General features: G+C 35.3%; 2 protein-coding genes across 4 annotated transcripts in view; one reads left to right on the top strand and one right to left on the bottom strand.

Moving 5' to 3' along the window:
* Positions 1-2,904: 2,904 nt before the first annotated feature.
* LOC125654832 (uncharacterized) lies at positions 2,905-8,745 on the bottom strand. The gene is made up of 4 exons (XM_048884920.2): positions 8,437-8,745; positions 6,944-7,174; positions 6,135-6,209; positions 2,905-4,114 (listed from the first exon to the last, which is right to left on the bottom strand). The coding sequence occupies exons 1-4, from the start codon at positions 8,732-8,734 to the stop codon at positions 3,627-3,629; spliced, it is 1,092 nt and encodes a 363-aa protein (XP_048740877.2). The 5' UTR covers positions 8,735-8,745; the 3' UTR covers positions 2,905-3,626.
* A 7,621-nt stretch (positions 8,746-16,366) lies between these two features.
* LOC125653751 (gelsolin-like protein 2) overlaps positions 16,367-22,430 on the top strand; it is a 45,028-nt gene continuing 38,964 nt past the window's right edge. The window contains exon 1 of one of the 3 annotated variants that reach the window (XM_048883344.2): positions 16,367-16,715. The gene's annotated coding sequence lies outside the window, so the exon portion shown is untranslated. The remainder of the gene's footprint in view (positions 16,716-22,430) is intronic. The other 2 variants (XM_048883346.2, XM_056144002.1) reach the window with 2 other exon arrangements.

The following is a 22,430-nucleotide window of genomic DNA, read 5'->3' as shown; positions in this document are numbered from 1 at the left end:
GCTACATTATTGCAGCTACCCCACTCCCAACGTGGTGCAGAATTGTAAACGGTTATACACATGCATCATTTAATTGATAATAGTACCAAACCAATGCAAGTCAAGATGTTGAGCGGACAATATCTTCTTATGTCCAGAATGGACTGACCCTTGGCTTTTGACCATGTGACCTAAAATAGATAGGAGTCATCTATTCCATAGAATGTACCAGTGTACCAAGTTTGGTGTCAGTCAAGCTACTGATTTTTGAAATATAGGAGACAATATATTACTATGTCCAGTTTGACCCTTGATCTTTAACCATGTGACCTGAAAATCAATAGGGATCATCTACTTTTAAAAAGATGTACCGGTATTCCAAGTTTGGTGTCCGTCAAGCAAAGGGTTCTCGAGATAACCATATGACCTTAGAATCATAAGGGGTCATCTACTCCTTGGAATGTACCAAGTTTGATGTCTATCAAGCAAAGGATCCTCAAGATATTGAATGGACAGTATATTCCTATGTCCAGAGTGGACTGACTTTTCACCTTTTGACCTAAAAATCAATAGGGGTCCTCTTCTACTCATAACCAACCATCATTTGAAATATCATAACGATCAAGTGAATGATTCCAAGATATTGAGCGAACATGTGGTCTGCCGACCGACAAGTGCAAAGCAACCCCCCCCCTCCCCTTTTTTTTCTTCTTTGAAAGGGGGCATAAGTAATTGTTTACAGAATCTCATATATATATACAGTCACATGAATGTAGAAATATGGCTGAAATGGGTTTCCGTACTTCGGAAAATGTAACTACTGATTATTTCCATGACATTAATGGGCTTCCATAACTCTAGAAAAAACTACAATCGGAATAATGCATTATGCTTGTTGATTTACACTCCTATTTAACCAAATATAACACGCACTTTTTAATATTTTTTATGTGAAGGGACACATTATAGATACCACTAAAGGTTTTTGACTCATTTTGTTTTAGTCAATGAAGTGTGCACTATGATTTTTCGCCGCGTTGTTTACCTATCGAAAAGCGTAAAATTGTTTGTTTTTGTTTTTTAATTATCTTACACCCTGTAACTAATCATTATGAAACAGTCAATTAAAATTATCATCATGCAATTTTTAAAACTGCCATGATATTATGATACCGTGACTAGCACATGTTTTATGTACACGTCCTTTGTCACTTGATTTTGTCAGATTTCTGCATGCTGCACGTTTTTCATGGGTCTGAGAAGTTTTAACTTTTCTTTTGCAGTAAACGACTGATGTACTTACCCATCTAAATGCGGCGAAATTTTAGAGGGTTATGTTTGAATTCTTCATTTAGTACCAATTAAATTACTGGCTTTGATATGTTTATAATTACCGAGGGGGTCGTTATATCGCAGCTTGGTACGTCATTTTTCGAAGCTTGGGTGATATTTTGATTACAAAACATTAAACGGTCGCATCGACTATTTAATTGATATATATATATATATATATATATATATATATATATATATATGAACTTTACACAAAGAAAATATTGAGTCTGTTAAAACTTTATTGCTACGAACTCTCGTGCTTTGCTGAAATTAACAGTATTTCCCCGAAAATACTGCTATGGTCATAGTGTGTATAAGGACAAGATTGCCGTTTTCTTAAAAAAACAAATTTGCTGCACTGTATACAAATTCTATAGCATGCTTATTTGAGAACCTGCATTATTTCCACAAAGATTTCTCGTGAAGCCAAATGCGATTGTACACACGAACAATGGTATTTCCACAATTTACAGTCCCCAAAACTTGGCAAAAGGGGATGCGTATTAAAATATATTCGGCAAATACGGTAAATCACCGTAAATGTGATTATCTATATCTGACTGAAAACGTAACAAACTAAACGTGCGTTTCCCGCAGAAATAGTCACATGGTTTAGGCTTTGACACACTTTCGAAGAGGAGAGTATGATCGGTCGTACCAATACCATTTTCAAATATTTACTATGCTTTTCCAACCTAAGAAAGCGAGATATTACTCTCTTCACTTTGAAATATTTACTTACAAGTTATTTGTTTCATGTTTACGAATCTATTTTTGTAGTTGATATATTTATACACACGTACGTCGCATGTTTAACAAGAGGCCCATGGGCCTTATCGCTCACCTGAGTCACCTTGGTCCATATCAGAAGACTTTCCATATATATTTGCATGTAAAACCGTAGTCACTATTATGGCCCCAAACCTACCCCTGGAGGCCATGGTTTTTGCAAACTTGAATCTACACTATGTCAGAAAGCTTTCATGTAAATGTGAACTTCTTTGGCCAAATGGTTCTCGGAAAAGAAGATTTTCCCTATATATTTGTATGTAAAACTTTGATCCCCTATTGTGGCCCCATCCTACCCCAGGGGGCCATGGTTTTAACAAACCTGAATCTGCACTATATCAGAATGCTTTCATATAAATCTCAGCTTTTCTGGCTCAGTGGTTCTAGGGAAGATTTTTCCTATATATTTGTATGTAAAACTTGACCCCCTATTGTGGCCCCATCCGACTCCTGGGGGGCCATGATTATAACAATTTAGAATCTGCACTATATCAGGAAGCTTTCATATAAATCTCAGCTTTTCTGGCTCAGTGGTTCTTGAGATTTTCCCATATATTTGTATGTAAAACTTTGATCCCCTATTGTGGCCCCATCCAACCCCGGGATTTATTTGCTGTCAGTGTAAGAATAAACAGAAAGTTTGTGATACGCGATAAATTTGCACGCCGTTGATATATGTAGCAAGGAGCATCTCGCTTCGCGAGCAGACTCAAAAAAAAAAAAAAAAAAAACCACCCTGGCAATATGTTAAATACATGTAACAGTAGTTTTGACTATATATATACATACTCAACTCGCAGAAAATAATACTTTGGCAATCATATTTGCTCTTTATTGAGAATTTGGATATCATAGATATATATGGGAAAATTCAATGCATAAGTTACAATAAAAATTGCAATATTTATTATTCTCAATCCAACATTTACACAGAATGTTGCTCGACTACCATTTACACTCCTTAAATGTAGTATGCTGCCTGTTAACCATTTACACTCCCCAAACATTATGCTGATTCCCATTTACACTCCCCAAACACTACACTGCCCAACTACCATTTACACTTCACAAACATAATGTTGATTACCATTTACACTTCCCAAACACTATGCTGCCAGTTTACCATTTACACTCCCCAAACACTATGCTGCCTGTTTACCATTTACACTCCCCAAACACTATGCTGCCTGTTTACCATTTACACTCCCCAAATGCTATGCTGCCTGTTTATCATTTACACTCCCCAAACACTATGCTGTCCGTTTCCCATTTACACTTCCCGAACGCTATGCTGTCTGTTCACCATTTACACTCAGGTCTCCCCAAACACTATGCTGCCTGATTACCATTTACACTTCCCAAACACTACACTGCCTGATTACCATTTACACTTCCCAAATGCTATGCTACCTGTTCCACCATTTACACTCCCCAAACACTATGCTCTCTGTTCACCATTTACACTCCCCAAACACTATGTTCTCTCTTCACCATTTACACTTCCCAAACACTACGCTGTCCAATTACCATTTGCGCTTCCCAAACAATATACTTTCATATGAAGGAAAAACACTAGTCTCTTTTTTAACAGTTGGAAAGTTTGCAACACCTGCTTTTAAAGATTTTCTGTAAATTTCCAATTTCTCTCCTGCTACTTCTGTAAAATTGCATTTCACTTTCTCCAGCTCTTCTGGTGTATCATTTATTCCTGAACAAAATATCCTATAATGCAGAACCAGCCACAGGATAACAACAGAAGTAATATTTAGATGATTTTCATAAAAAATAGGAAAATCCATGCCACAGAGAAGAATGTCCTTATCTGCATCATACATAAGAATTCTAAACCTTTCTGAGTCTATCATAATATTTGGTACAAGATGATTTTCAAAGCTTGGATGGCAAGCTTTTTGAATGAACGAAAATGAAATTGTTTCTGCTATAGACTGGTCTCCTGTCTGTGTTCTTCCATCAAACTCATCCATTCCTTCTTTGTTGTCTTCATCAATAACTGCAAATGAAATATAACTTTGAGATACTTGAGGGATCTACAAGGTCACCTGCTTTCACCATTTTTTCTCTCTCTACTATTTGTTGCATAATTAATTTTCTATGTGAATTTAAAGATTAGGGCTGTGACTCAATTCCTCAGAAATCAGAGGAAAACTGGTCAAAAAGGGAGTTAAACACCCCACCACACCTGAAAAAATATAACTTTCTGTCACTTAAAATCAAACTCAGAGTGTTTAATTTTTTTTTAAATTGAGCAATTGAGAGAATTTCCTCTGAAAAGAAGAAAAATCACACTCTTGAAAGATTCATGCAACAAATTATTTGTTGCAAATTGAGCACAGAAGAAATAAACTAATTGTTTAGCTATCACAAATTGTATTTTGTTATTCCTGCAAAGTATACTTGTATACCACACTAATTTGAGTCCCCCCTTCAGAGATTAAAATGGGTCACTTTAACATAGGACATGATGAACATTAGAAATAAATATTCCAAAGAGTCTCCATCATTTAAGAGTAACCTCTATCAATTTTGAATTCAGAAGGTCAAAGGACAAGGTCACATTGAGATAGTTTGGTTTTGGAATGGTTTCTCAAATACTTCTTTAGTTTTAGTTGTAAATTGCCACCAGAAGAATCTCCAAGTTTTAACGATGACTCCAGGCATGGTCACAGTGATAGGTGAAGATAACAAACAGTGATCAATCTCATAACTCCTATATGCAATACAATGTAGATAGTTGGGCAAACACGGGCCCCTGGACACACCAGAGGTGGGATCAGGTGCCTAGGAGAAGTAGGCATCCTCTGTCAACCGGTCACACCCGCCGTGAGCCTTATATCCTGATCAGGAAAACGGAGTTATCCGTAGTCAAAATCAGTGTGCCAAGAACGGTCTAACAATTGGTATGAAACTTGTCAGACAGTATTTGACCCAATGATAGGTTATATTGACAAACTAGGTCGTTATAACGACCATAGAATTTGCGAAATGCTGACTTCAATCGAGACTAATGAAACCCCTGTACCATCAACTTGTTTGTCAGTAGCTTGCCTCGATTTAAAAACTGACTATACGCAGATCAAGCTCTTGCTTATCGAATCAGTTGAGAGATATTAACACCATATGCAGGTGATAATGGAATATTGCTACATAAATATGGGAAGTTGACAATGGAGAAGATGAAATCATCCCGTTTGTCATACAGTTGAGTTGTCAGTTTGCCGTTAATGTCTACTTTCAATAAAATATCTATGTATGATGCAGAAGTGGACGACTCTGCGGTGTCTTTTATGTGTTAGATGTTTGAAAGATTCAATGTATTTTCAGAAAAGAATTTTAACACCTATTAGAAGTGTAACATATTTGACTTCTTCCTGCAGTGGTACAATTATCAATACACATTTCATATAGTGTGGATTTAAACCATGCCCACTTTGCAAGGTCTGGATAAGAATTTTAATTTTTTACATACACATGTAATATTTTTCAAAACAATTGAATAGACTGCACATGATCAGAAAATACACTTGCAACCAAAAAACCAAATAGCCATCTGGATTAACTATTTACAAGGAAATCAAATTTTTGAGGAAAACAGATTTTCAAGGAAAACAATAATAAATACATGTATATACAATAGTTACTGCATAGTGTAAACCGGGAGGTTATAACGTTCAAACCATGGCCTAACAAAGTGATATATTGTACTCTAAAGTCATGAAGATTTGTGCATCTTACCTCATTTTGTTTCTTACAGTAACAACGTACATATTTAATTCACCAGAGGCACATGTGTCTGATTGGGTGATCTGACACTTCGTGTTGTGACCTGTAGCAACTGAGCATCATGCAGTGTTTAACTAATGCTAGCATGTGGCTGTTAAACATATGACCGGGCTAACAAAAATGTTAAACCAGGGTGGGCTAGTGATTTCTTTTGACAGTAACAACTTTATTTCACCCTTCCCCCCCCCCCCCCCCCACCCTCTGACCCTCAACCTAACCATCAAAATTACCTCTGGGTTTCTCTGCTGAAGCTATTGCATTCTCTAACACGACATCAACAAAACCATGCCATACATCCTCGTGACCTGCAATAATCAAAAACCTTTTCCTTTATATTACCTATGTAAAACTAACTCCATTTGTGTTGTAGCCCTCATCTGTACCTGGGATTCAGTGAGAAAACTTTTTAAAAATTGATATAAATTGTTCAAATTGGAGACTTCATCTCTAAATGAAAATTATTAAATATCAACCATCAAGTTTGACTAGATCAATCCATAAGAATAGGAACATGCTCATGTCAGTATTTCTGTACAGAATAGAAACATACCTATGTCAGTGTTTCTGTACAGAATAAAAACATGTCTATGTCAGTATTTCTGTACTGGAGAGAAACATACCTATGTCAGTGTTTTTGTAGAGAACAGAAACATACCTATGTCAGTGTTTTTGTAGAGAACAGAAACATACCTATGTCAGTGTTTTTGTAGAGAACAGAAACATACCTATGTCAGTATTTTTGTAGAGAACAGAAACATACCTATGTCAGTATTTCTGTACTAGATAGAAACATATCTGTCAGTATTTCTGTAGAGTAGAAGCATACCTATGTCAGTGTTTTTGTACAAAAAAACATACCTATACCAGTATTTTTGTACTAGATAATAAACATACCTATATCAGTATATCTGTACTAGTCTAGATAGAAACATACTTATGCCAGTATTTCTGTACAGAGTAGAAACATACCTATGTCAGTGTTTTTGTACAGAATATAAATATACCTATGTCAGTATTTCTGTACAGAATAAAAACATACCTATGCCAGTATTTCTATATGTGGGATTATTTTCATGATCTTCACCACAGCTACATGTTTCTCTACTTTTCGCCCTGGAATTGATAACATATGACTGTCCTGGTGAAAGCCTTCCGAGCAGATGCTCCGCTAAAGTGACCGTTATTTCATTTTCTCTCCTGGAGTTTGATTTGCTCTCCTTCTCAATCTGTTCTCTACCTAACACCTTCATCAAACTTCTTTCATGAAATTCTACAAAATACAAAAATTGTGTATTTAGTAATATGATTGGTATGGTTTAATAAAGCAAAAGTGACAAGTTACCAACTTTTCAACGCAAACTGAAAAGTTCAAAAGACATTTCTAAAATCAACAGCATCAAAACTTAAAACTTTCCAACACTTAACACAACCATTCTTCACAATAAATTGAAAACCAGACATTATGACATCACAGACAGCTGTTTCCTCAATAAAAATGACACACAGAAATATTCATATCTTGTGCTCAGTCATCCAAAAATATGTTTTGTTCAACACTACTCTGAATCTAAGGAAAAATAGTCTGAATGAAATCTGGGATTTTTTTAAAAGGGTCTGCAGAGGGCTGAAATTCGGCCCCATTCCCAATGAGGAAAAGCAAGTGTTTTTCCCAAAATCATGCCTAAAAATTCCCAAATGATGGATGCTTTGATGGGAATATACAATGTTGAATGTACCATAAGGGGCCACCCATAGAAAGGGTATACAGATATTCTCTTTCGAGAAGTCAAGAGGCATAGCCTTCATCAACTTATCTTCCCAAGCATTTATGTTTTGATTCTGGAAAACGTGTAAATGCTTCGATCGACCTTTTGACTCAGCTGTGCCTGGATTTACGCAATAGGCAAGTTGCTTTCAAACATTTAACAGCAATGCACAAAACTGTCACAAGGAAATTAACATTTACTTGCTTTTAATCCTGTTTCAACATGTCCCCTGTCCTGGGTTTACTTAAACTGGTCTTGGGAGAAGCTGTCACAATAGGGTACCAGTTAAGAGAAAAGCAGGCTGACATAATCAGAGTTACACATGTATGATTTGACTGTATAGGTAAAAGGTATACATAGTGTTATTTACACTCGTATTTTTTACTTGTTAATCGATTAGTTTCAACATTCATCATATTTAGTTTTAAGGGTTGTGTGACTGTGTGTTGGGGGGGGGGGGGGGGGGGGGGGGGGGGGGATGGGGGATTTGTAAAAAGTATATAAATTTAGTTTTTTGTCAGACATTGAACTTTTGATCTCGCCCCAAACTGTTATCAAAAGCATATTGGGAGTTGAAACGTCCATCAAAGCGTATACCTTCACCGGTTCCAGTATTTACACATTTTTCAAAATCAAAACATTGAAGGTTTGTGAAGAGATGCACGTGTATGTAGGCTATGCCTGCCCAATTTTCCATCTACCTAATCTACATACTAAACCTCGATTCACAACTTACGCATTCGATATCTATATGTAAAGCATTTACCGATTTCTTTTAAAAATTTAGTAAGGATAGCAACTGCAGTCTTGTCATGTTGCTGCATATTCACAGTAATCCCCCTTTTCATGTCTTTCAGAACATTTACACCACGATTGAATAATGTGTCAAAATTCATCACTGTCAACACCTCGTTTTCCTTTATGGAAGAAATATTGCACACTGCTCTGGCGAACGAAAGACTTTCACTAGCATTGCACTTTTTTCCGAGTCTTAAAAATGCGAAATTAAGAAGTTTTGAGTTCACGTTTTCCAGCACATCAATCTCAGTGCAGCTGGAAGCCATTTTTCTCTCTAAACTGTATCCCGTCAACTCGTACCCTGACCAACTCGTACCCAATGGTCAACTATATTTTTAAACCAAAACTGTGGTAATCAACACGCATAATGCATCTCAAGTCAGGGTGCTAGGAATATCTAGATTTGTCGTTCACATCTTACAGAAATTCAGGGCCGTAAATTACATGGAGGCGGAGGAGGCAGCTGCCTCCTAGCTCCTCCAACTTTTGAGCCAAAAAAAAATTAAAATTTAAAGTTCATTAGAATTTATGTTGTTTCCAATAACTAAGAACATGATACCTCCCTTAAAAAGCATTCCAAATCTTTCTTTTAGAACGAGTTAGTCAAGTAACATCTTAGAAGGCCCTAGAATCAAGGATTTTGCACGAAACGTGTTCAGTGTGCACAAAATGTGCTCAGCGTCAGGGGGCCTGGGCGGCCCCCAGACCCCCGCCTAATTTCCTGCCTCCTCCAAATTGAAGGTTAATTTACGGCCCTGAAATTTGGAAAATTAGGAAAATTATAAGGTACATGATTAATCAAAGTACTGAAAATGCATATGGGGGTTGATTTTATATAGATTTACAAGATGCTTCTGTATTTGATTTGAACGTATTTTATTGTACAAAAAGATCGGAAACAAGTTCGTACAACTTTAAAATTCTTCTCTTTCTAATCTAATACATATGTAAAACTCCAAAGTGCGATGGGACTCCAAAGTGCGATGGTCACGCCAAACCCCGATGGTCTGCGCCAAACCCCGATGGTGTGACACGCCAAACCCCGATGGTCCACACTCATGTGCCAAAGTGCGATGGTCTGACACGCCAAAGTGCGATGGTGTGGCACGCCGAAATCCATTGGTTTGTAAACGACAGTGTTTTGGTACAGACTGTACCAACCGTGTGTTGTTTCACTAAAATATCAGTGCAAAGTCCACGCATAAAAAATAAGAAGTTCATCTTATTTCATTACTATTTAGTTGTCGTGTTATTAAACTCAAAACTTTCCAACGTGAAATCGTATAGAGTGTTTTGCGTTATAGCATATTCCCAGGATTTTATTAAGTGTATGTCACAAGTAATAAATGATCATGAATTAAAGAATGCCTGGGCGAAGCAAATAGTTCGACAACATCTGTACTTTGCCGTTCTCACTATCCTCAACAGTGTAAACCTTGCCGTTGTTGTCGTCCGTGTTGCATTCATTCGGTTTCATTTTGAAAGAATGACGTCACAGTGACGTGACGTCACAAACGTTACTGAACTCCGCACCATCGGACTTTGGCGTGGCCATCGCACTTTGGCGTCCGTAACGTTAAGAAACCATCGCACTTTGGCGCAGACCATCGCACTTTGGCGTGACCATCGCACTTTGGAGCGACCATCGCACTTTAGAGTCTTACACATATAACACACAATTGTCATTAAAAAATAATATATAGACCTAGAGAATATATAAAATATATGACAAGTGTTCTTAGATAAACAATGACATGTGATATGACCAACAGACAAATCTTTTAGTTCCCTGAATATACGTCTGAACATACAATTATTCAATTCGGTAGATAAGAAATAATCACCCCAAAGTAGAAGATGTGTATCAATAATAACCAAATCATTAAACTAAGCAATCTATCCATTAATTTGTATCTAGCAATTGAATATTTCTTACAAATAAAGAAAGAGTGATATGCGTCTTCACGCGGCATAACCATGTTATTCGCTCCGCAGAACGAATTAGCATGTATTCTACGTACTTAATTATCAAAGGCGGATCCAGCGCCGGCGCACAATTTCGTTAGCTTCGGGGGGCTTCGCCACCTGCACCCCCATCAGTACAAAGCTTCAAGGCAACCCTAGCCTTCTACTGCGCCCCCCCCCCCCCCCACCCCCGTTATGAAATTCCTGGATCCGCCACTGATTATAGCATTTATTCTGTAAATGTGAATGGATGATTTTTGCTTTTATAAACGGAATAAATAGCATGATTATAAAAAGTCAATAGTTAACACGTATAAACCAGGCATGTCAAACTGATTCGCTCCGCAGAGCGAATAACATAATCATGCCCTTCACGCATGCCACGGGAACATAATGGAGAATCAACAATATTGCGTTTATAAAGATCATAATTCAAAATACAGGTGTGTCTCAGTTTGGTATGAATTATATTCAACAGAGAACCATATGAAAAATATACAGGGGGTTTGGGATTGCTGATATTACAGCTAACACTTTTTAGGAAATTGTTTAATTGAAGAAGCCTGTCTTGATTCGATACTAAGAGAATTCCACTTTGATACAGCGTCTGGTACAAATCATTTAAAAATATTTTTTTTTGTAAACTTCAAGTCTGCATTTTGGTCATCTTCGCTAGATGCATTTTGGTATTAAATAATTATCTGCATAACGGATATTATGTGTGGACATAATGTTTATTTTACTAGGTATTGTTTCTTTTAGATACTGTGGAAGTTCGTTATTATGAATCTTGTACATGGTAACTAATTTAACATTTGTTCGTCTAGAAGATTGAGGTTCTTACGGAAGCCGATAGGTGCCAGGGTATAGAATTAATATTTATTTAACTGGCGGCCGCCACTGAATTTATGTGGCGGCCGCCACTTAATTTAGCTGGCGGCAGCCACTTATTAACTGGCGGCCGCCATATGAATTAACCGGCGATAAATATGGCCATAAATTAAGTGGCGGCCGCCAGTTAAATAAATATTAATTCTATACCCTGGCACCTATCGGCTTCCGTAGGTTCTAAACCAGTTTCTAAATATAGAGAATCTCTAGAGACTAGTACAGGAAGGTCAGTAATAATTCGTGCTGCAAATAATTGGAGTTTTTCTAACAGATCACTATCAGATGAGCTACATCCATTCCAAACAACAGAGGCATATTCTAAAGCTGGTCTTATGAAAGTAGTGTGCATTTTTGAAACAGTGTTTCTTCTCTTTGAGTCCGGCAAGAGAGATAACTACTACACCACAGAAATTTTCATAACTGTGTAGTTTAGATAAAAGACCTCTGTGCCAAACTCTATCAAATGCTTTAGATATATCACAGACCATACAACAAGATGCTTCTGGAATTGAGAATCATTTCAAAATGAAAAATAGAGAAGTACACGTACACTTAAAAAACAAATCTATTGTTACACATGAGGCACACATGAGGTACACATGAGGCACACATACTCTAATCTAACAATCAACCGATGCTTACTGTTTAAGAACTTGGTCGCAGTCACAGGCAAATATATCCCCTGGGATCGAATTTACTATTAAAGAGTACTCTTAAAATTGAATTTACTATTTAATAGTAAATTCGAACCCAAGCGATATAATTGCCTGTGGTCGCGACCCACAGGAAAATGTATATTAAAAAACCCCGAAATTCTATGGTGTGGAAAGGAAGGGGAAATAAAAGGTGTTTTGATTTTCAATCTTGTGACAAATTTTCTTGCAAACAACAAAATATTTGTAGTTTTTTTTATATCAATAATTGATTTAATTTACAACTGGAAGTTTGGAAAAGTTTGGATTACATAACTGGTTGTTTCCATATTAAAATGATTGAAATGAATTTACTGTCGAGCTCATTACTGGTATATATGACATGTAAAGAGACTATTGATTACGCCCTACCACAAAGCAGCACACACATGTGATGGTTGGAACCTAGCCTCTTGGAGAAAAGTTCATTGGTGGGACAAGGGTTGTCTTTTGCTATGTATCACAGAGGAGTGAATGTGATTGATTTATTGAATATTGTTTAACGTCCCTCTCTAGAATGTTTCGCTTATAAATTATGGAGACGTCACCACTGCCGGTGAAGGGCTGCAAAATTTAGGCCTATGCTCGGTGCTTATGGCCATTGAGCAGGGAGGGATCTATATATCGTGCTACACCTGCTGTGACAGCGGACTTCGGTTTTTTGCGGTCTTATCCGAAAGACCGCCTCATTTAGTCGCCTCTTACGACAAGCAATGGGGTACTGAGGACCTATTCTAACCCGGTTTCCCACGGGATGGGTGGGTGAGTGGGGGGTGGGGATGGTGGTGAATGTGTGTATGGCGGCAACCTAGAACTGCATATGCTGAACAAAATATTGTGAAGACGATTCCGTTTGATGGTGGATCAGTTATGATGTGGGGTTGTGTTTCCTACGACTGTAAGCTGGATCTTATCACAGTTAATGACAACCCTATAGTATATACATACTATTACTAAAGAGACATTCTTTTTTGCTACAAGTGTTGTGTCTCAATTTGACAATCACCCTCTTCACCCAAGGTCAGTGTTCATGGATGACCACATCGTGCTCGTTTTGTGCAGGATTTTTTGCGAAGAGAGTCAGTTGCGACACTACCATGGCTTGCTCGAAGTCCAGATTTGAACCCCACTGGGCATATTTTGAACATCACTGATCGTCGAGTTCGTTAAAGGAAACCACCAATTCAAACATTTAATCTATATGAACTGACACGGGCACTGCATCGGAATGGTAAGCTCTACCACAACATCAAATTCAGAGGCTTAAGAAGATGCACAGAGTGAATCATTCGTGTGGACGAAACTTACACTGGATACTGAAAAAGTATGCTGAAGTTCCTCATTTATAATATCTACTTCGTCTTTAGTAATCAAATTTTCCAACAGTCTGTTGGAATTCCCATGGGCACGAGTTGTGCTCCTTTAATAGGTGATCTATTTTTATATTCTTACAAGGCAGAATTTATTAAAAACTTTCTACATGAGAAGAACAAACTCTTTTGCTGTGGTCTTCAACTCTACGTTTAGATAAAAAAAAAAAAAAAAAGTGAAGATAACGAACAGTGATTATTCTCATAAGTCCTATAAAAATACAAATTAAGAGTACGGCAAACACTGACCGCTGGACGCACTGGGTGAGGTACCTAGAAGAAATAAACATCCCCTGATGACCAACCACGCCTGTCCTGGGCCCTATATCTTAATCAGGTAAACAGAGTAATCCGTACGTAAAGATCTAACAATTGATATGAAACACGTCAGACAACATTCGACCCAATGACATGTTGTATTTGTGAATCCGATCGTTATAACGACCATTGAATTTGCAAAATCTGAATTCATTAAAACGAGACTGTTGAAACCCCTGTATCATTAACCTACATGTATTTGTCAGTAACCTGTCTCAATTTAAATACTGATCATACGCAGAATAATCTCTTGGGTATCAAATCAGTTGATAGATATAAACACCATATACTGGTGATAATGGAATATCGCTATATAAATATGGAAAGTTGACGATGAAGTACGAAGCAGATGTAAAAGACAATGAAAGGTGAAGATAACGAACAGTGATCAATCTCGTAACTCCTATAAGCAATACAAAATAAACAGTTAGGCAAACACGAACTTCTGGATATACCCGAGGTGGGATCAGGTGCCTAGGAGGAGTACGCATTCCCTGTTGACCGGTCACACCCGCCGTGAGCCATATATCTTGATCAAACAAACGGAATTATCCGTAGTCAAAATCAGTGTGCCAAGAACGGCCTAACAATCGGCATGAAACAAAACAGACAGCATTTGAACCGATGATAGGTTGTATTAGCAAACTAGATTGTTATAACGATAATAGAATATGCTAAATGCTCACTTTAAATGAGACCTGCATTATCACTTGTTTGTCAGTAGCCTGTCTCGATTTAAATCCTGATCATACGAAGAACAAGGTCATGCATATCGAATAAGTTAAGAGATATAAACACCATATGCGGGTGATAATGGAATATTGCAACATAAATATGGGAAGTTGACGATGGAGAAGCTGAAATCATCCTGTTTATTATACAGTTGAGTTGTTCGTTTGTAGTTAATATCTATTTTCAATGAAATATATATTGAAGTGGACGACTTTGTGGTGTCTTTCATTTCGAGTTCACAGGGATATATCGAACAGACATAAGAATGAAAATTATCATTGTTATAAGATAAAACGTCGTCGATATATTTAAATGTAGCATTGAAGGCCTCAGCAAGATTTTTTCTTCTCATGCAGAAGTTTTGAATAAATTCTGCTTCATAAGAATATAAAAACAGGTCAGCTAAGAGAGGAGCACAATTCGTGCCCATGGGAAATCCAACAGACTGTTGGAAGAACTGATCACCAAGACTACAAAGATATAATCAATGAGGAACTCCAGCATGTTAATTTCAACTCCAGAGTACTTGTGCGTGGAATCAGAGCGGTGTTTTTCTTTTATTTCGAATTCAATAGGACATATCGAATCTACATATGAATGAAAATGATTAAACGCCGTCGATATGCCTAACATGATCCTAGTCTACATTTGAATGCATTTTAAATATTTGTTTTAATAAAGTCGACGTCTCTATCAGTGAAATTATAGACAGATATATAGATATATTTATATTCAGGTTAAATATCAATGTATGACACAGGGTGATACAAATAGCATTTTAACTGACAAGAGCAATGAAATATATATACGTGTTTCCATATCCGGTATGATCTTTAGATATCATGCTATTTCTGAGACTAGACATTCAAATTAAATAAATATAATGGTTAACCAGGGCCGTAAATTACATGGAGGCGGAGGAGGCAACTGCCTCCTCCAACTTTTGAGCCAAAAAAATTAAAATTTAAAGTTCATTAGAATTTATGTTGTTTCCAATAACTAAGAACATGATACCTCCCTTAAAAAGCATTCCAAATCTTTCTTTTAGAATGAGTTAGTCAAGTAACATCTTAGAAGGCCCTAGAATCAAGGATTTTGCACGAAACGTGTTTAGTGTGCACAAAATGTGCTCAGCGTCTGGGGGCCTGGGCGGCCCCCAGACCCCCGCCTAATTTTCTGCCTCCTCCAAATTGAAGGTTAATTTACGGCCCTATTAACACAGTATCGTTGCATTGATTTGCACCTAAGCATCCCATGAAAGCACAATTGGGTCCTTATTGTAGCGGGGGGGAAATAACTGCAAAAATATGATAATGTAAATAAAAGGATGTGTGCAAGATATTTGGCAAGTATGTACAAGGCACGGGGATGAAAGGTGAAGTGACATGAATTCAGAGATGTAAATAAATGTATGTAGATAATTGAAATATGGTTATAAACACCCAAATGTTGATAATGCAAAATATACTTGGGTTATAATGTAGTAAATTCAAACCCAAACCCAAACAATATAACTGTATATAATTGTCTGTGATCCAATCAGATTTCACATGGAACATGCATATAAATGTTAAGATTCCTTAGAAGGAAATTAGACCGGGAATTTAAAACTTAACTTTAAAAGAAACGTAACTATCAATTTCACCTCAGTAAAAGACAGGATTAGTAAATATCCCTTTATCATAAAAAAAAAATCACAAATATAAATGCACATACACATTTCATGAAACGTTCTGACGAACAGTACAGCTCTGAACACAGTAATATTCGAGCCAAAAATTGAACTGAAACGTTCTGATATCCCCTGGGGTGTACACAAAACAATTCAAAATATATTCGAAGTCACAAATCAACTGATTTTAAAAAATGCACGGACAATTTTATTATCCGTGCAAAATGAATCCGTGATTTTTTTCTATTTCCGTGCGTCGGTGACTTGTCCGTGTTTTGTGAATGGTGAGTTCAAATTAAAGGAGGGCTGTGATTATGAATGGGTTGAAAGTTATTCAAATAAATACAAAACAAAAACAAAAAAAACCAAGTAGATCTACCGCTCTTTAAGTTACTCTACTTCACACGATTTACATTGCATTTGAGGATTCCCCCCCCCCCCCTCCTCGTTGTTCTCATTATCTACCCCAACTGTCAACATGAAATCGTCCAAATAATCGATATTTTCCCGCACTCGACCAACGCTGCACAAGTAAGCGTGAAATTTCGCAATTGACAAGGGGCAGGTCCCAACAGTTGTGTTAAAGGGCAACTTCAGAAAAGGAAAGGTGAGATACATTTTGTCATTACTTGTCACTGTCACCAAAATTATAATCATTGCTCCGAATTTACTCTGTTTAATCTGAAGCCTTCCTGATTCTGTTGACTTGAAATTTTCTACACTATAATGCCAAGTCATTCTGTAAAGCCCAAGAAAATGGATGATAATTCTAGGAATGGAAAGTGAATGATATTTACAAAATTGTTTTGAAATTGAAGGCTTTCAAACTTACCTTAGGCTTACTGGCCTAGACTAAAGGAAAAAAAAAAGAAAAGAAAAAAAGCCCCCCCCCCCCCCCCCCCCCCAAAAAAAAACACCACGTAGACTATACCCATATTTAATAGAAAGATATCTGGGTTTTTTTTAACTTCTGCTAGAACAACACTCGGCGATAGACAGGCGACTTATTAAGGACTAGAATACGTGACATTGCTGCTATTTATATTTTCCATTAGGATGTCAGCTAATGACAATTGTTTATTCTCATGAAGGACAGTATGTACAGTTTTGGGGCACATTACACTAATATATAGTACGTGAGAAAGATGAATTGCATTATCTGATAATGAGTAGACCAGAAGAGCTAACTCTCTCAGTAATAATTTTCATAGATTTATACAGTTTTATGGTGATGATGTGCTATGAATCACAGCTTAGCATTTGGATTCCTGATAAATAATGTGCTATTATATTACTCCTTGAATTAATGTAAATTTCATGCTCAATAGGGAGGACTTCTGTACTGCTAGACAGCTTAACAAAATGCAGCTTTTACTTATCATGTATGTTTTATGATATATATTTCACAAGATGTGTAGCTTCAGTGGGGAGTGGGGGTAAAATATTGTCTTAAAAATTGAACTTGTGGCTTCTCCTCATGGCCACACTGGACAGAGCTGTGTAAGGCCATCCCAAATGAATTCTTTGATTTACACAGGTCCAGTCCAAAGACTATTTCTACCTACGTAGCTATTAATAGCTAACTAGGTAATTAAATCTACTTAAAGTAGCTACTTCTACCTACTTTTACCTATTTTTGAAAATATAAATAAATAGTAATTAAGGCGCATCTTTTAAACAGGTCAGTCGTTTTATATAGCATGTTGTGCATGTGCACGGCAAAATTCGGAGTGTAAATTTGAATACTTTACGAGGGTGGAGAATGCAGAGGAAATGCATGAAAATTCGCCCCAAAAATCTTTAATGTAAAAATGCATGAAAGTAAACTTTCAAATTAATACAGATTTGTAAGACACTCTAGACTTTTTATCACGTAGCTATGATCCTAAGCTGCTAGAAAATGGAACTGGGTGCTGTTATTGATGCAAGGTTAGAAAGTAATCATTTTTTGTCCAATATTTTTGTGGTATTCATTGTCAGTTTAAGTGAATCAAGAAATTTGGTACACACCATATTGCGCCGTTCCTGCGTTTGGCCACAAAATGCAAGTAAAGGAAAAAGTAGGTAAAAATAGCTACCTGCAGTATAGGTTTAAATACCTACGTAGGTAGAAATAGTCTTTGGACTGGACCTGTTACATTAGGTCAATTTGTTCATAAGATGACTAGGAACTAAGGAAGGGAGGAAATTGATAAACAAACATAAACAATGAAATTGCAATTAAACTCATATATTTGATATTTGGCCTAATCAGAGACATAGTGTTCCCTCGATATATTGCTAACTTTTGTTCAAGATGAATTTGTGGAATAAAGCGGGGGTGGCAGTATAATGATAAACAAACATAAACAATGAAATTGCAATTAAACTCATATATTTGATATTTGGCCTAATCAGAGACATAGTGTTCCCTCGATATATTGCTAACTTTTGTTCAAGATGAATTTGTGGAATAAAGCGGGGGTGGCAGTATAATGAATTCACCATTAAGGACAAAACACTCAACAGTTAAAAGAAATTTAATACCAAAAAGGTATTTGGACTCCATTCTGTATAAACAATTAGATTATATTGAGTTTAATTCAGCAATTATTTAGTAATTAAACTGAGCACCTGAATACCTTGTCCAGACTGTCACATTTCACCACACTGCTATCGAAGTACAGGTGTTGGTACTGATGGGTGTTAGATAATGGCATTATTATAGAGGGTAAACATGATAAAATTTGACCATTTGCTTTTGAAAATCAGTGGCATATGGCATTATGCAGGGTTGGCATTATAACAGGGTTGTTAACATGTGAGGAAATCTGTTCCTTAGGATTTTCAGGCAATAAGCAGGGGTGGCATTATAATGGGGGCAATATATCGAGGGAGCACTGTATATAACAAATATTAAGTAAATTCCTTCAACAGCATATATATTACTTTAAAATTAATTTGTTAGGGCCCACCTACATACATATATGTATTCATTCTAAACTCCTACTATTTATTTCATTGATAAATTAATGTGAAGTTTTTTTCATTCCTATTATAAACTGGAATTGAATGTAGTAATTAAGTTTCAGTATCTGGTCTAATGATTATTATACCGTGTTAAACTCTAAATAAAAATTATTTGATATTCATACTTAATTGATTAATTAAGTAAATCCTGGATTTGTTTACACTTGATGGAAATTCGTTAATAGTCATTAATCTCAAATCAATTGCCAGGAAAAAAATCTGTCTTTATGGGTCTAATGTTTTTAAAAAGATGTTTTTTTATTTCAATGGTATATATATCTCATTTACTGGTTTGTGTTTTTGTGGGTGGTTATTTTGCTACATGAAATCTACAGGGTGACATAAGCATAGAATTTCTTTAAGACACTAGCCTATTGATTCATGATTTTGTACATTTAATTTAAGCTAAAAATGATATAATTGACCCAGCTTTATAGATATAGGGCTGAGTAAACTTAAATAGGGCTGAGTAAACTTAAATAGGGCTGAATAAACTTAAATACATCACTTTTAAAAACTTCGGTAACAGATGTATCAAATATTGAAACATGGTTTCAGGCTAAATTAATATTTAATATAGAGTATTTGCTGATGATATAAAATTTACTTAGAAATGTAAGAGTATCAATTGAACAGCTGTAATGGATTGTATGTGTGGATTTCATTGAATTAATGGAGCAAAAATATTTTGATAATTGTCTTAAACTATTTGGTTTAGATCAAGCCAGTATAGGTATATTGTAAAATGAGATAATTTTTTGAACAAAATGTCTTGTATAAGTGCATTGTAACTTAATATTGTTTTATATATAGATACCTTGTGTTTTATGAATAGATACATTATAGCTTAAGTGTATATATTTATATTGCAAATCACATTTTCCTCTATGAACCAACCAATTTCAGCGTGCGACACAATCCGTTCACATTGACTATGAACGGATTATGAACTAGCTTAAAGCACGCGACTGAGAGAGCGTAATGGTTTGAAAAAACCCAGAACATCTGTTACAAAGATCTCGTAAGTCACACCTTTGGTTTAAGATTGTAAACTTACATGGATTATCATCCCAATCTTGCGGTCTCCTACCTCCAAAATACAGTGCACCTTTCAATGTTGATAAAAGGCAGGGTGAGACGAAATGTGACGTCTTGTCTATGTGTTGACGTACGTCACAATAACTACTGTGACAGAGGCTAGGTGTTAGTTCTATGCAACAAAATAGAAGCAATGTAAACAAACGGTGTTTTAGTAAATGAATATAAATATAAGAAATGAACATGTCACTTTTGAGCTGTTCATGGTCAATATGAACGGATTTGGATTTGAGGCAAATTCTCTGTGAATCGCTATCGCGATTCACAGAATTTGCCTCAAATCCAAATCCGTTCATACTGACCATGAACAGCTCAAAAGTGATGTTCATTTCTTAAATATATATATAGGTATATTGTAACTTAATGTTGTATATATAGGTACATTTTAACTTAAGTGTTTATATATAGATACATTTTAACTTAAGTGTATATATATAGATACATTGTAACTTAAGTCTGTATAGATAAATACATTGTAACTTAAGTCTGTATAGATAAATACATTGTAACTTAAGTGTATATATATATATAGATCAGAGATGGGGCGATTACATTGTAAATGTAATTGATTACGATTACTTTGAAAATCTATGATTACGATTACGATTACACATATTTTGAAAGTAATTGATTACAATTACGATTACTGTGAAAAGTAATCATGATTACATGCTTTTGAACAAGAAAAACAACAAATATTTACTGGTTTTATTAATAAGATACATTGTATAATACACTTTATATATTTATGTACAGTCTTTCATAAGTATTGGTAACATGATAACTGGTAAACAAGTAACAATAGATCAATGAGATGTACAGTAAATGATACAGGGTATACTAGTTCAGATTATTAAGTTTAATTTAAACAGATTTAGACCTTAGTTGCTATTGAATACATGCAAATACTGTAAGTATAATATCATATAGATATGGATAAATCTTATGATGGCACACATAACATACATAAGCTCTAACTGTTATCTATTAAATAATTATTTTAATATAAATATAAAGTAATCATTGTAATCATTATTGTAATCATAAATTACGATTACTTTGCCAAAGTAATTGATTAGGATTACGATTACTGTGCTTTAAAAACAAATGTAATCAATTACGATTACTTAAAAAAATGTAATCGATTGTAATCAATTACAATTACTGATTACGATTACCCCATCTCTGATATACTATATCAGAGATGGGGTAATCGTAATCAGTAGATACATTATAACTTAAGTATTTATATATAGATGCATTGTAACTTAAGTGTATATATATATAGATACATTATAACTTAAGTCTGTAAAGATAAATACATTGTAACTGAGGTGTTTTATATATAGATACATTGTAACTTTAAGTGTTTGTATATAGATACATTGTAACTTAAGTGTTTATATATAGATACATTGTAACTTAAGTGTTTATATATAGATACATTGTAACTTAAGTGTTTATATATAGATACATTATAACTTAAGTCTGTATAGATAAATACATTGTAACTCAGGTGTTTTATATATAAATACATTGTAACTTAAGTGTTTATATATAGATACATTGTAACTTAAGTGTATATATATAGATATATTGTAACTTAAGTGTTTATATATAGATACATTGTAACTTAAGTGTTTATATATAGATACATTATAACTTAAGTGTTTAAAAATAGATACATTGTAACTTTAAGTGTTTATATATAGATACATTGTAACTTAAGTGTTTATATATAGATACATTGTAACTTTAAGTGTTTATATATAGATACATTATAACTTAAGTGTTTATATATAGATACATTATAACTTAATTAAGTGTTTAAAGAGACACTACAGCTCATTTTGCGCAAAAATCATGAAATGACAATTTTCTCAGGGCTTTCTCAATTTTTGTTGCATTGTTGAATGTATGAACTTTGCGAAAATAACACTTATCTAAAGTTACAAACTCTTGTTTTAACGTAAAAATTAATACTTTTTGATGGCCTATACAAAAAATATCGAGTCTCCTCCTTCGGTCTTCAGACGCATGCGCATAGACAGTAAACAGTGCAGCATGTCGTCAAGTGAGAGAAAGTGTAGTGCAGTGGATATCGATAGATCCAGAATTTTGAAAGATTCTATGAGAAAAGAGGTATAAAAATAAAATGAGACAAAACTCATACGTGAAATAAAATTTACCTTGGGATCAGTATGACCGTTGGAAA

This window comes from Ostrea edulis, chromosome 7, assembly GCF_947568905.1.
Source record: "Ostrea edulis chromosome 7, xbOstEdul1.1, whole genome shotgun sequence".
NCBI classification, from domain to species: Eukaryota; Metazoa; Mollusca; class Bivalvia; order Ostreida; family Ostreidae; genus Ostrea; species Ostrea edulis.
Note: the sequence above shows the minus strand (reverse complement) of the source record. Positions and strands in the feature narration are given on the sequence as shown.

Bases quoted from the DNA above. Each gene is read 5' to 3' on its own strand.
- LOC125654832 (XM_048884920.2), bottom strand. From the start codon at position 8,734: ATGGCTTCCAGCTGCACTGAGATTGATGTGCTGGAAAACGTGAACTCA. The intron at 6,210-6,943 runs GTATGTTTTTAT...TGATTATTGCAG, and splicing joins ATATAGAAATACTGGCATAG to GTCACGAGGATGTATGGCAT. The intron at 4,115-6,134 runs GTAATTTTGATG...TTTCATTTGCAG, and splicing joins TTCAGCAGAGAAACCCAGAG to TTATTGATGAAGACAACAAA.